A 15,846-nucleotide genomic window follows, 5' to 3' on the forward strand; every position below is an offset into this window, starting at 1 on the left:
CCTTTGGCCACGCTGCCCCTCTCACATCAGCCCTGTCAGCTGGACATGTTCCAGGACATATTTCTTTGTATATGCTTTTCAGCTTGTACGCATGGTCACCAGAATAGCCAGTCATGCACATGAGCTTATCCTTCCTCATCCTGATTTGTCACATTCTCAGTTTACTCATTTGTTACACTTATATTAGTTTTAGCTGACTTGCTCTGTTCACCTCTTATAACTTATAAATAATAATCTGTGTTGACTGCTGCCAACAACACAGAAGCAGAAATGATCTTGAACTGCAATAACCTGAGTCTGAATCTGAGTCATTATGAATGGGATTAACAGCAGCTCTATGTGTGAAGGTTGTCAGCCTTAAAATACCTGCCTGTCACACTAATATGGTGACATTCAGGTTTGTTTTACTTTCAGAAGAAGTTCCACATTCGCAATTGTTTTATGTACAAAGCATAAATGTATTTACGATGTGTTAATTAGCACCATTAACCCTAAAATGACACCAATTAACCCCTGTGGGGAACACAATTCACTGGATTTTGCTTATCCTATCTTGTGTTTAGATTATTAAATATCGAAAGTGACAAAAACTGATAATGAAATACTGAAATACTGGATTAAAACAAGTTGGTGTCACTCTTCAAATGCATAGTTTCAGTTCACCATGTATGTGTCACAAAATAAATGAACTGCCATTTCCGCTAATGGATAAGCCGCTCGTGGATCAGGTATCATAAAGGGCTACACAGCAATACCGTACATATATAATATATATTAGTGTAAAAGAATAATGTTTAATATATATTTATCATTTTGCATGACCCCTAATGCCCTAAACCCAGAATAAGGCATTCATAAGTGCTTTATAAAGACTGACAAAGAGCCAATATGCATGCAAATTAGAAACTAGTTAATGGTGGATGTGTGTACTTTAATATAAAGTTACCGGACAGGTTCTCCAACTAAACACATTTCATCAACATAAACACGTTTTTACCTCATCCTGCTCCAGTAGGATGAGTCGAACGACCACAATGTTGATGGCGTTTCCAATGCTGGCATCTCGGAACAGACCAGCCACCTGGAAAAAGAAAAAAAATCCATTAGATGTTTGGACGTCACATGATTACGACCTACGATGACACTGGGTGGATAAAAATAATCCTAATGGGAAAATGTTGGTATTTCAAAATATAGCGTCCCCCCACATAACCAGCACTTTAACATGGTGTAACCACGACAGAGATGCAAGAGAAACCACCGCTGCCGCAGATCAAAAAATACATCTACAAAGAAGAACGTGAATGTAAGTGATAAGTCAGCGCCATCGCTCCACCGTCTAACTTTGGGACTTATTTCCATTTCAAGGCCGAACAGCATGCATAAATGTGAACAGAAACAAAGAATGAAACAGTTTCCTTTACAGAAACTCTTCTTTTCTCCTTCTCTCTCATCTCTTCTTTCAGAGTGTCGTCTTCTCTGTTTGGATATTTCTTTTTTGCTTTATAAAGGACAGGACGGACAGGAAGCACTATGGGGTCGATTACCAGAGAGCAGCAAAGGATCAAGGTCAGCGCACGGCGAAACGAGAAGCGAGAACCGTGAAACAAAGGTCAGAGGTGAAAAGATCTGTGAGCTGAAACTGGCTCAGCAGAGGCTTCCACACGGTGCAACACCGGACCTGCACTGTTGATCTGTTATAATAAAGGTCTCATTAAATTCTCTGGGAAAAGCTTGTGAGCCTGTGAGCTTCATCACCCACTGCCACAGATAATAACATGAAACACTGTATTTCTGTCACGTGAATGTCGGTCACCCTAGAAAAAACATAATTGGCTTTGACTCCGGAGCAAAGACTGTATGAAACATGGTGGAAGTCTCCACAACGTCACCCACGGGTTTCTGAAGAGGCACCGCGAAGCTCAGTGACAGCGACGCTGGCTGTCGCCATCTTGGCAGAGGAGGTGGAGCGCCGGTGGAGCTAAAGCCTGGTTGCTGAAACCAAGCGGCTTAAAGCAGCCATGCCCAGAATTATGCATAACTTTAAGCCTTAATATAATTTCTGCTGTGAAGTTGGGCTTCTTAATATGGAGGTCTATGGGGAGCCGGCCTCAAGTGGTCATTTGAGGAACTGCATCATTGTCAATTTTGTGGCTATTTTGCTTCCATAACATGTCGCCTTTCAGATGAACGGGGAGACAAAAATACAAATATAATTGTTTATTTTAGTTCTGATTTTCTGAACATTTATGCAAATCAGCACATACTTAACAGATAACGTCTCATTTGCATATTTAAACATCAAACTACAAAATAACTGTCTTCATGTAATAATCAAACAGGGAAGTTTAACGGTGATATCTATCGTGCAGTCTGTCTAAAAATGTAGGAAATTTTAAAATAATGGATGAGTTTGTTCTTGTACTCCACTTCTGCAGCACTGGCACCGTTACGCTTTCATTCGCATGTGTGCTCTAAAAGGTTTTGCTTTGTTGACATCATTCACAGCCTAATTTATATAACATTTTATTCCTAAAAACAAGGCAGAAATTGTTTTTTTCAGCTGTTGACAGTTTAGGCTTTATGCAAAGTTCTCTTTGGAGATGAATAAAGTATCTATCTATCTATCTTATGGACAGAGAAAACACAAACCTTTGACTAAAACTGATGTGTTTAACAAAGTCAAGAAAAGGGAAGCTGAAATTAAAGACATAGATGAAGCTGGAACAAAAAACTGCACAGATAAATGACCATAAATGCATCTACTACAAACATAAAGATGCTTGAAAAGGGAAGACCGTAAAGGCGTCAGTGATCCTCAAAAAAAAAAAAAACGCATGTCAGCTTGTTGGACGCCATCTGAATCTCCACCCTGCACACCTGTCTGATGTCACTGAGGGGCCGGAGTCAGACACTTTCCAATGTGACAGGCTCATCTCCGGCAACGAGTGTGCAAAACACTAGATTTATTTTAAATAGCACCATTCTACACTATAATTCACGCAATCCCTTCATTCATTGCAGGTGCTTCACAGGTCATGAGGCTCCAGCTCTCCATCGACATTTCAACACAGGCTGTAAGACTTCATCAGCGACAGCTTGATGAACTCAAACACACCGTAGCTGCAGCAGATCGATGCCAAAGAGCCAGAGAGAGGGAACCTGATTCTGCGCTAAGAATAACTGCACCGATAAATAACCACTCGAGTCTGATGACAGTTCAGTTACTAGAGTTTTAGAAGCAACACTCGTGTAACACGGGTTTCATTTTCCCCGCTGTCGGCCCAAACGTGGACACACTAAAGCTTCTGTACGACTTGTGTAACCGAGGCTGAGCGGCTTCGACACACACAAAGGACCGAATTCACGGAAACGCTGTTTGCGGCCTCTCACGGGCTCATTCTCAGATGTTTGCGGCGCACATCTTGCTGCTGAACCAACTTTGCAACAGTTTTTAAAAGCTTATCGGCAACAGTAGACACTCAGTCTGTCTGTTTCAACTTCAACGAGTAAAAATAAAGCTGCAGCTATTTAAAGATTTTGTTTTTTTCCCCGCAACAATGTGCTGCTGATTTTAGTTTCCTCTCATGCCCACACATGCTGTTCATTTACAGGGTAAGTGGCGCTTTTTAGATCTCTGCTGCATCTTTCTTTCTGTCTGTGTGTATCTGTATTTCTTTATGTATCTGTTTGTCTGCTGCTGACATGTAGTTATAATAACTATTCCAAAGAAAATACAATAATTAGCCATAAGATCATCGTGTAAAAGAAAGCTTCCACTCCACTCCACTTCCCTGGCCGTGAATCAAACCACTGGGTTCAAACAGTGCGGCAGAATGTAAAAACATGAACCTCTCGTGAGGCTGAAGACTTCAAGACAGCGTCTGTGATGAGACAATGGAGCAGCTGGCGGCTGAGGAAGATGATGCCATTACTTATTGTTTGGACACGGGTAAGAGGTTGTTTCCCGTGATGCTGTGCAAGATTGTTTTCACGAAACTGAATCGTTTGGGGCCTTAAAGTTCAAAGCCGGAGTGGAGAGGACTCCAAAAAAGAACCATGAGAGGATGTGGGGAATAATGGCCGCTTCCTCTGTGTATTATTGTCTGTTAAGTCGGTTAATCCGCGGGCTTCTCTGTCAGTGAATTCCCTTTCCTGATTTTCTGTCCTCTGGTAGCACTTTCAGTAGCTGCGGTCAGAGCAGCCATCAGTGTATTTTGGGAATAAAAGCTCTTATGTGCTAGTCAATAACAGACAGGGAGTCAGTTTACTTAACCCCTCACTCGGAGGTAGAGGGAACATTAATTGTGAACGGCGAGGGGGGAAAAGATCGAGGAGAAAAGCTGAATTCATCCGTGTGTTACCTTACGCCAGGATGGAAGAAGTGAGATAGAATCTGGTCTCAAGCAGCAGAAACCTTCAAAACATGTGGGATGATGCTCAAACATACTGCTTCTCTTCTAATAGCAGATTTTTACAGGTTATTGCAGGATTATTTTTATATAAGATGGACAACAGTGAGAACGCTGAACATGAATGATCAGTGAAGCGTAGAGTCGATCCACGATGAATTTCAGTGACTGGAGCCGGCTCAGGTTTCATCACATGAAAAGCAACATCATTTGCTAATTTTTATCACACTTTAGCAAATCATGCATTCAGACATGTGCGTCAGTTTTTAGCGTTCACCCAAAAACTGTTGCATTTGATCTCATTTCCACTGTGTTTATGCATTTCTAATTTGGCTTGTGTTTTATTTATTTGCAGTTTTTTATATACGTATTGACAAAGTGATGAAGATGTTTTCGTCATTTGCTGGTGACTTGCATTGAGCTCTCTTGGCCACCGTACAGAGACAGGCCTTTTGTTCATCCGCTAAACTACAGGGGTGCAACTTTAACGGAATTCCACACCAGAAGGTCGATACCATGCTGAATATGAAGATACAACCAGGAGTTAGCTTAGCTTAGCATAAAGACGGAGAACAAGGAGAAACATTTGTTTTTGCATTTTGGTCTGTGTGCAGAAGTTTTAGAGGCATTTTTCTTTAACTGTGGACAGAGCCAGGCTTCCTGTAGCTGCTTCCTCCTGCTCTCAGGCTTTATGCTAAGCTAAGCTAAGCTCAGCATTCATATGTAGCATTCAGACATGAGAGCTGTATCAGTCTTCTCATTCAACTCAGCAAGAAAGTGTTTTTTTTTCTTCTTCCAAAGCGTCAAAATATCCAACAAATGGTTTGAACTGTGGTTCAAACACGGTGGATTCAGATGTTCTGTTCACGCTACGGTAAATGTCAAATGCTTACAATGTTCATGACAGCCAGGATGTAGCTCTCCACAGCTTTGCTCCCATGATACTCCACCATCTTCGGGTCAGCCACCACCAGCGTTTCCACCCACTTTTCTTTGCTGACTGAGCGCTGATGAATCCTCCTCCGTCTCCTCTGCTGGCGGTGCTCCCATCGCTCCCGCTGTCTCTCCATGTCTGCAAAACTTTGATGGGAATCTGGAGACGGGAGATGGAAATAGACGTTTAAAACTTTCTTACCGAGGCAGAGTGTGTCAAGCAAAGCACACGAGGGATGACTTTTCACTTTTCACACTCTCTCCAGTGTATACACCCGTTTTTCTTGGCTCGAGGCCTCAACCCGCACGGAGCCTCTTCTTCCTCTCCTTATCAAATATCAGGCTGATACAGTAGGTGCTTGAATAACAAATGATAAATAGGAATGAATTTAAGTGATAAGGTAGGCAACCTCGATGTTTACCCACTTTGAGTAACACAATGGATCACCGGTGTTGTTTTTTGAGGGAATAACACACTCAGAAATGACAGCCTTCGTCACTGCCTCATGGAATAATCTGCATTTTCACCTAAACATCAAAACACGAACGCCCGTCTGTAGCTTTAATGGCCCCCGTCTACCTGCTGGTGAATGCGCTAATTGATGCCATACATTCTTAATTGTCTGTTATTCTTTTCTATTAACAACGACAATGATGATTTCATGTTATTGGGTAAAGTGCTTTGCTGTGAAAGAGGGGGAGACTGGTTATATCAGGCCGGTCCAAGCAATTTTACCAACCACTGTGGGCAATAATGGATTTCAGTACAATATTCCCTAATTAAATGATAAGACTTCCGATCCAGAAATATTTAATTGATCTCAGGGTGAAATTGGATAAATTTTTTCAGGGTATTTTTGTCCCATTTGCTCATTTACTGCAGTTTATCTCATAGATCTTATAGAACTGACCTTCCCATATACAATTACATATGTGTGATTTTATCTATATGACGCACTCTTCTGCTCGGCCACCCCTAACCTGTAAAATAAATACAATTTGGGGCACACTGTCTGTTTTTCTTCTAGACAGTGTTGATTGTCCATTTCTTTTTGTTCCTGAGTCCATGTATTAATCTCCTTTATCCAATCATGTGTTCACAAAGTGGTGAACCTCCCTCCATCCTCGCTTGTGAGCGACTGAGCCTTTCCAGGATGCCCCTTTCATACCCAATCATGATACAATCACCTGTTACCAATCAACCTGTTTACCTGGGGAATGATCCAAACAGGTGTTTTTAGAGCGTTCCACAACTTTCCCAGTCTTTAGTTGCTCCTGTCCCAACTTGTTTGAAACGTGTTACTGCATCAAATCCATTTCATTCTCCTCAGCAGCCCACACATGGCTGAGCCTGATTGGTCCTGGCACACCACTGCACTGATGTCAGGAAGAGCTTTTTTTTTTTTTTATGTGCAAATTCCTGATAATTTATTCACAAGCTCAAAGCCCATCTTTTTTGATCTTTCTAGGATGTTCAATTTTCTTTCAGGGTCAATTAAACACCCTCAGAATTTTAAGCAGCTAATTTATGAGCTTCTTCACCTCAAAGTTTTTATTCTTCCGACCTCTGCAGATTATTAGCTGCAGACAGGCTCATGAGAGAGACAAAATATTTGACCAGTCATCCTCCCCAGTCTGCGCTCAGTGTCTTATGTGTAATTAGTGGATAAGACTTGGCATGATGTTGGCTACTTATGCTGAATGATCCGCACGTGCTATCTGACTGCATCTTATTACACAGTTTCAAAGAACTGATAACAAGAAGTTTTAAGTCATGATTTTCAAGTGCCGCTTTACATGTGATGTGTGTGTGTGTGTGTGTGTGTGTGAGCAGTGATTTACCCTTAACTCCACAGGTGCCGTTGAGAGCTTGTTTCTCTGAGACGGGCTGTACGACCGGACTCCAGGCGGGAGGGGACACGTGGCGTTTGTAGATGGCGTGAGCTTGCGGCGCTGACGTCTCATCGCTCGTCTTCTCCAGGGGTTGGATAAAAAACTCTTCGTCGTACAGCTTGAACAGTCCTGTCTGAAGAAAAGAAGGGTGGCCAGTCAGTTATCGCCAACTATTTCAAAAGCACTTTGAAGCAAAATAATGTACTTTGAGCATTTGATCTTCTGCCGCCATAGATGTGCATTAGGTGTCACATATCTTTTACTGTAAAGCTGCAACAAACAGCTGATTAATTAAATAGCTGAATGAAGCAACCACTAAATAATGAACCACTAAACTATTCTTAATAGGTTGTTAAAAATCATACCAAACGTTTAGTGGCTCCAGATTCTTAACCCCTTAATGCCGATTGTTGGGAATTCACATCATACCGCTTTAATCCACATTGCAGCCGAATCGCGCATGCATTCCTCTGATGCCGGTTTGTGCATATTCAACACACACCTGGAAACCTTTTGCAAGCACCGGTTTCTCGTCGGACCGGTCAAAGTGTTGTTGTTACAATGTAATGGTTGTAAGCCAATTTTGTGGCTGTTTTTATGAAATAAATGAGGATGCACATTAATGAATTTGGGAAAAAAAAGTATTCTTAATGCATTTAAGCATTAACGCCTGTTGTTGCTAATTTGCATCATACCTAAATGTATATCTATTGTACGTGCTACAGAAAAATTAACAAACTCCTCTTAGTTTAGCATCAATTTGAAAGCAAAAAACACAAGAATTAATTTTTTAATATAATTCTAAATAAATTCAGGCGTCAAGGGGTTAAATGTGAGAATTTGCTGCTTCTCTCATATTTTTGGGTTTTGGCTGACGAGTTTCATATTAACAGTGTTTAATGTGATCACGCTGTTATACAAACTCATCACATCCTGCAGGTGCCTCACAGTGCTTCAAGTGTTTTGTACTGTGAAGCAGCTGCAGGTTGTGTTGAGTTCCTGTTAGTGGGGGGTAGTGAAGCTCCGGCTTGTATGAAGGTAGGACGTTGTATTTGGCCATATTTGGCTGTTTTTGGTGAAGTAGATTTACACTCTTTCTAATTATAGCAGTGCAGGCTAATCTAGTAATCACTAATTGCTAATCACACGTTAGTAAGACAGGCAGCGGTCTTTACTGTTCTGTAGCTGCCTTAGCCTCCTGCTGTTCGTAATCTGTGGTCCTTGGAGAAGCATTTATTAATGTAAAATATATAATTTCAATACAAAAAATATAAAAAGCACACATTTTTCCATCTTTACATTTTTGATGCAATATATAGTCTTAGATGTATTTTGTCTACAGAAGCTGCTTGTAAATAACAAACACGGTGCAGCTCTGCTTGTCCTCAGCAAAAAAATAAAACCCAGTGAGTTTCCAGAGAAATAGTTGAAACAGCCTGAAGTTTTCAGTTTGCTGTAGACAGCCAGGGCGCTACTGAGACACAGGAAAGATCAGATGTAACATAAGTTACTGCACTCGAAACCATGTTGGCCCAGGGCCAAAACCAAATTCCAGTAGCCCTCTCCTTTTTCTGTAGACTATCCTTGCCCTATATTTAATTCATGTCCACCTTCTGCTCCCATTACCTCCCTCAGCTGTCACAGAGCCACAGGGCCCCACTGAGGCTCAGACAGGAGGGCCACGGCTACAGAATATGAACAGTACCACATGGAGAAAGTCAAGCAGACGGGTTTTACTCCCATCTCGTACAGAAACAGCCACAAAGCAAGAGCGGCGTCAACCATTCGTTGTCAGCTGCTGCACGTCGCGTGACAGGCTGTGTGTTGAAGGACAGACCTCTGCGGACGTACAGTGTGCAGCTGAACCATGGAGCCTTTAAATGTAAACCAGGCTGGACACTGACATTGTTCAGACTCAAACCATTTCATTTGATGTTTTTTTTTTTTTTTTTTTTGAACTTTATTGCCTCAATGCAAAAAAACAGGCAATTAACATCATGAAAACAAAATTCATCTTGAGATTTGGCTTCATTTGTCATATAAAAATAACAATACAAGAAGAGCACACAATTAGTTATTTCAATACAAAAATGGTACAAAAAAATAAAAATAAAATAAATGACAAAAAACAAAAATATTGGTATAGGTGTCCTAACCAAGATAGTCAATGACTGGTGCCCATCACCGTAAAAAAGTAGGCATTTTTAACTGTAACTGAGCAGTCGTAGACTCCATCATGGAGACATGCCTTACTTTTTGTAGCCATTGTGAAATCATGGGAGGGCTTGCTTTCATCCAATTGATAGTAATCATTTTTCTTGCAATCATCAACAAAACATGCATTATGTAACATTGTTTGATAGTGAAAAGGTGGTAAGGAAATACATCCAATAAAAATATAAGTGGGTCCAGGGGGAAGTCCATTTTCAAAATCTTCTTCAGTTCTTCTTTGATGTTTTTCCAAAATGTCTGTATTTTTGGGCAGACCCAAAATATATGAGTGTGGTCACCAACCATACCACAGTTCCTCCAGCATTTATTGCTGGTATTGGTTTTGGAGACAAAAGTTTTTAAGGGTGTCCTAAAGAATCTTGTTTTGACCTTCCAGTCAAATTCTTTTTACAAAGTTGACTTCCAATCCCCTTGTGACATCTCGAGCATATGTTTTCCCATCATTTGATGTTTTTAATAGTTTTCATTTGGGGTCTTAGAAAATGACCCCATGACTGTGTGAACATCAGCGCTCACCGGCATCACACCAGCCGCGATGCAAAATCGCTGTGTGCGGCGCTAAGGAAGGATGGATGACATGAGAGAAGTGAGTCTGTGCCACATTCATTTAATATGTCCAACCATCCTCACCTGGTCAACCTTTAGGCCACGCTAGTACTGACGCTCCCTCGTTTGACACATGGAACGCACAGCACGGCTAAACCTTAATGAAGGACGTGTCAGAAGAAGAACATGAATCTCTGTCTGCCTGTGGACACGACGGCGGCACGACTGTGCAAGACGCCGTCGTGAAACATCACAGGAGTGCAGCTGAGATCAACATGAAGGAGACGGGCGTGGTCCGACCCATGAGGACTGAGCCTCTGTGTAATAATGCAGCAGAGCAGCTCAAAGCGGCAACATCTCCAGTCTTTCTATTCCATTTCCTTTGTGCATATGGTATCTGTAAGTGTGCACGCTTTAACAATATCTGATGTCCACTTACTCAGCTTTCATTAGAGATTAGCGTTTAGCATGAATACACAGGGAAAATGCAAACATGACATTCACCGCTGTTATAACAACACTGCACCAGGGAATACTGGCTGCTGTAATGAGTTTAAAGTATTTAGACTGCTTTCCATTATGTGCCCCTCTGCTCTGTAAATCTTTTCCTCGCAGTCTGTTTGTTTGTGTGCGCTCTGAATCTCTGTAAATGTCAACTTGTCTCTGCGTCACAGACACCAACCCAAACCCCAAACCTCTCCAGCGTTTATTTCACCAGCGACTCTGCACAGAGTTCTTTTGTCATTGTAATTTTGGCCTGGCCCAAACCTTGCAAGAGTGTGGTATCCCACCTCTCCCAAGGAGGAAATACACATATTTATAAGCAGGAGTAAATACAATCCGGTTTGCTTCTAAACAAAAGATTCAACAACAAAAAAAAAAACTTCAGGAACGCGACACCACAATAAAACCTTTAGTCTGACGCTCATTCTTTCATCCGGCTCGTCACATTACACTTTAGCATGATCGTGTTAGTGTTACACAAAAACTTTGTTTCGGAGAAAACTCACAAGACAAAAGCATTTTTATACATACGAACAATCCTTCCAGTAAAAATGGGAGGCACACTGATTTACTGAGTGTTACGTAACTTCAATTTTACTGCCCATGTGTTCTGGATGTACAAACTGCACAAGCTTTGGTTGACACGTTGATGCCATAAAGAATAAAATGAAGACTGCTTTTATACACCATTACATATGCGTGCATGTGCCTGTTTGAGGATTTCAGACTTTAAATCTCTGATGCATGACCACAGATTTGTACTGTACAATGATAATAACATGACACTTTTCTTTACTGCTGAGGACACTTGAAATGGAAAGACAATACTAGATGTCGATGCTTGAACATGCTGTAACTTGTGAAAATGAGGCAGCTTTGCTTTATAATGTCAGCAGGGACGGCTGGTATAAATGGGCTAACAGGGCTAAGCCCTCCCAAGTTAGCACACAGAAAATGAGAAAATATTTTTTTTAAATAATTTAGAACAGATTGTTTTGAGTTCAGGTGAAACCAAAGGTAGCAACAGCACCAATCAGTCAAAAGAAAAACAAAGAATATCTCTAAATGGGCTTATTTTTTACAGCCCCAGCAGGTACAGTCCGCTTTCATTCCTTTCGTTCTTGTAAGTGATTGACAGGTGTCATGTCACGCCCCCGTGATTTACTGATCATCTGGGCTAACTTCAGTCAGCCCGCAGGCCGCTGACTTTTGACCAATAGCGGCGAGTTAACGCATTGCTACTGCTTTCTGTGCCAGAGTTGGGAAGGAGGGAGAAAAAGTTCAGCTATGGCAGGCGTTGGCATGAACGAGGTGGATTATTTGCTTTCTTGTCCATTTTCCTCAATGTCTTTGGAGGAAAAGCTGGAAGTTAAGAGACTGGGATCACAAACGATGTGAAGAGAAACTGAAAGGTGAGCTGATTGTGATGTACAGTAACGCGGAGCTCAGGGGTTAAAGTCGGCTTTGTCACTTTTGAGGATGCTGACGGAGAACAACCTTTAGAGCACTCAAAAATTAACAGAAATAGCCATCACAACTCTGATGACATCGGCAGAGTCAGAGAGGTGTTTCAGTACGCTGCAGAGGATTAAAGCGTTTCTCTGAAGTACGATGGGGCAGGACAGATTGAATGCACTTGCCATGCTCTCTGTCGAGAGGGACTTCATCCAAAAATTACCAGACATGGTGATTAACTTGTTTGCGTCCCAGAAAGCCCGTCGATGTGAGCTTCTTTTCAAATAAGGTAGGCCCATGTAGACCTGTTGAAGGACTGTGACACGTTGTTTTTGCTGAGGTTATCTGTTGTACTGAAGGCATGTTTGACTCTACATGTCACCAAACAGCTGTAATAAAACAGCTGCAGCAAACTATCTGTGGGCAGTCGGTGCAGTTGAAACACGTCTTGTAGTGCGTATATGTGTGTGTGTGTGTGTGTGTGTGTGTGTGTGTGTGTGTGTGAGAGAGAGAGAGAGAGAGAGAGAGAGAGAGAGAGAAAGTGAAAGAGTTGATGTAGAGCAATAAAAAGTATAGTGTACCTGTAATTGATGGAACTGTGTGTATCATAGGTGATGTTGCTTTTGCAGCTATGTTCACTATTTTATCAGTATTACGCATTTGATAGCCCACCCACCATATTTCACCACCAGCCGCCACTGAATGTCAGTGTAGTTGCGTACTGTCATTAACAGTGTACTGCCTGGTCACTCGTGGTTCTGAGCATATTGCGTTTGCAGGTGGCTGTTCTGTTATCGCCTCATATATGGTTGTGTTTGTTTTTCTTTCACTTCATCTCTTGCAGAGATTGTGACCTCGTGATTTTCAGGTGATTGTAGTAGATATACAATAAATGATACTGCGTGCTGGTGAGCATTCAAACTTCTCTAAACAATAAATGTTTCATCACTTTGACCTCCACCTTCCTCACTTTGCCGCCTGTGCTAGGAAGCTCCTCACAATGAGAACAAGGGGCCACTTATTGCGTCTTTGTTGCCGTTTAACAACACAACATCTCTGACTTAACTGTGTTCCTCCACAGCACATTACGTGCAAGGCTACAGCTGTAGAAAGTGTCTTTTGTAAAGGTCTCGAGGATCAAAGTCCTCTTCAGGGGGTGATGCTGCATCCACTTTCTGCATTCAAAGCATGGATGGTTGATTGATGGTTCAAGGGCATCCTTCATTTGACCTCACAGTTATCAGGTTTGATCTCTAATTACTTGCCTGCACCGATAAAAATTCATCCCACTCTCACACCTGAGTGGCCAGGATGGACTTCAAAGAGCGAAACGTCTCCTCGGAGCGTTAATTAAGCCTGAGGCTGAAATGGACTCTCTTTGCTCTCTGGGAACAGCTCTATTTGACAAACCGCCCGGTGATTTCCACAACACCTCCTCTGGTGTGATGAGAAGTGATGCTCCAGGGTCCAAAAACGTCCACTCCAGCGCAGGTGACGAGTCACTCCATGATTAGTTAGCGGGCAAATCCTCCATTTTTTCTTCTTCCAATATTCCCCAGAATTTATGACACATTCATCACTTCCTGACCGAGACGAACAATTCTTATTTTCAGGTGATTATGCACTAATGAAAACATAACTATGAATTTCACATTCCATTACTGCCATATTCTACCAAGAGATCCCCTGAAATATTACACACCGGACCTTAAATAACTGCAGCTGCAGGTCCTGGGAAGGCTGATGAGCCTTGTTATCTCTGAGATTTTCTCCTTTTGGTCTTTTGTTCCAAAGGCAACAACTTCATGTTCATACATGTGCATCGTTACTACCTCCACCACCTCAGAGCTTTTATTCCTTTTCAGACACGAGCTCTGCTGCTCCGAGCCTTTTGAGGAATTCAGGACATCTGAAGCAGTTAGTCTGCTCTCTGAGACTCGTTGAAATCGGTCTACTGGATTCTGGTCTGTTGGATTCTGGTCTGCGGTGGCACAATGCCACTGGACGGAGTTGCTCTGTTGACACAGTTGTCAGATATTGTGGATCCTGCTGTCCGAGTAAAACTTCTCACTGACAGCGTCCGGCTCGCGTTCAATCAACGGCAACAATTTTGTTCAAACGTTCATGTGCCAAACAATTTCTTGGCCTGGAAAAGAAATAGTAGAAACAGTCTGACTCATAACAACTATATATTCCATTAAACACAATAATCTACATTATTTAACATTAGAGCAATGGAACAAATTCCAGCTAGACGTTTTACCCGACAATCCAAGACAACGTAAAAGGAGGATTTTAACAACAACCAACTACTTATTTTATTTAAAAATTAAATTCTATGCCAGATGAAAAATATATTTCTTGTGTGGCCATGAAAACATCTGAGGGGTTGATTCATTTTTCAATTATAGCTTCCACAAAATATTGATTGGCCCTGCAGCAGCACACTGTGCACTATGGTTTATTCACATCCTGCCACAGCCCCGCGACATGCAATAATCATATTTGTGGGACATTTCATTTGCATGTTATACTGGGCAGGTCTAACGCCTGAAACACGCACTTACATATACATATATACAGCGTATGTACATCTTGTCCTAATACAACAAAGAGCCTCAGTGACACTTTTTTAAACTCATGACATCAAAAGAAGCACTCATGCTTTAGAACATTAATGCACACACACTGGCCACTATATGAGGCTCACCTGCTCGTTCAACAGCCAGCTCCTCCGAACAGAAAGCTGCATTTCCTCAGCTCCGTACATAAGTGGCGCAGACAGAAGTGACAGTCAAAGAAATATTGTTCAAACAGCGAATCTGGGACATGTCACTCTTTCAAAAATGCCTCCAACAGCAGAACATAAAATCATCCATCAAGAAACCACAAACACTACGAGAAGAATCTGCAGGCCTCTCTCTCTTCAGCTGTCGTTGGTATTCATTACTCCTCCATCACAAAGACACAAGTGTAGTAAAAATGCGATTAATCACAGTCTAGAGAAACATTCATCATCTCAGGTTTGCCAAAAAAGATTTGCATAATCTTCAGGAATACTGGCAAATGTTCTAAAGTGCAGTCTCTGAGCACTTTGACAGTAGCATATTTTTCATAAGTTTGGCCCTGGTCTGCAGCAATGAAGTGAATGAAAGAACAGTGACGAGGATAAAGTGGAGGCTCTCCAGCTTTTAACTGAACACGTATTTAGTCATCCCGTCTTGCAGCCACAAGTAGCGCTTTTAAAATTTGTTTTCTAAAGCTTTTATCAGTAAAACGCAGAAAAGGGGGGAGGAGGATGTCAGGTGTGTTTTACTGACAGCAGCTGGCAGGCTGAAGGTACTGAAGACTGAGGACAACACCAGAATACAAACAGGCCGTTTGATGCTGTTTGACGTCCTGCGATGGCGATAACTCGCCATCGAGCCAACAAACTGACTCGTGCAGTTTTCCCTGGTGAATGTTTGTTTGGTGGCTCGTTTCGACGAGCTACAGGAAGGTTTTTATATTAAACGAGATTTTAGCAGGAAAATTAATCTGGGTTGGATGATTTGATTTCTTAATCTTTTAGTTTCTTATTGTTTTTCAACATTTATGCTGTAACAGAAAGAGAACATGCAATTTAATGTCAGAAGGACTTTAAAAATGTTTCAGTAACATCCATAGTGTGTCTTGTAGGGCCAGAAGGACGGATGGTCGTAACTGGCCACGTCACCTCAGTCCAGCTGATCTTGTGTTTTTCTCGCTCTAGACCAGACTTCAGGCAAAAAGCTCCAAAGCAAGCAAGGCCTGAAGCTGGCCGCTGTGCAGGCCTGGCAGCGCACCATCAATGTGGATACCATGTGTCTGCTGATGTGCGTGCGAGATGTAG

General features: G+C 41.9%; 1 protein-coding gene across 1 annotated transcript in view; it reads right to left on the minus strand.

The window, feature by feature from the left end:
- The window catches only part of LOC121607835 (A disintegrin and metalloproteinase with thrombospondin motifs 7), a 69,116-nt gene that overhangs the window by 46,614 nt on the left and 6,656 nt on the right, over window positions 1-15,846 (minus strand). The window contains exons 3-5 of the mRNA XM_041938837.1: window positions 7,188-7,371; window positions 5,306-5,505; window positions 998-1,081 (exon numbers count right to left, since the gene is read on the minus strand). Of these exons, the coding sequence (XP_041794771.1) occupies window positions 998-1,081; window positions 5,306-5,505; window positions 7,188-7,371 (468 nt within the window). The remainder of the gene's footprint in view (window positions 1-997; window positions 1,082-5,305; window positions 5,506-7,187; window positions 7,372-15,846) is intronic.

The sequence above is a fragment of the Chelmon rostratus genome, chromosome 1 (assembly GCF_017976325.1).
Source record: "Chelmon rostratus isolate fCheRos1 chromosome 1, fCheRos1.pri, whole genome shotgun sequence".
Lineage (NCBI taxonomy): Eukaryota > Metazoa > Chordata > Actinopteri > Chaetodontiformes > Chaetodontidae > Chelmon > Chelmon rostratus.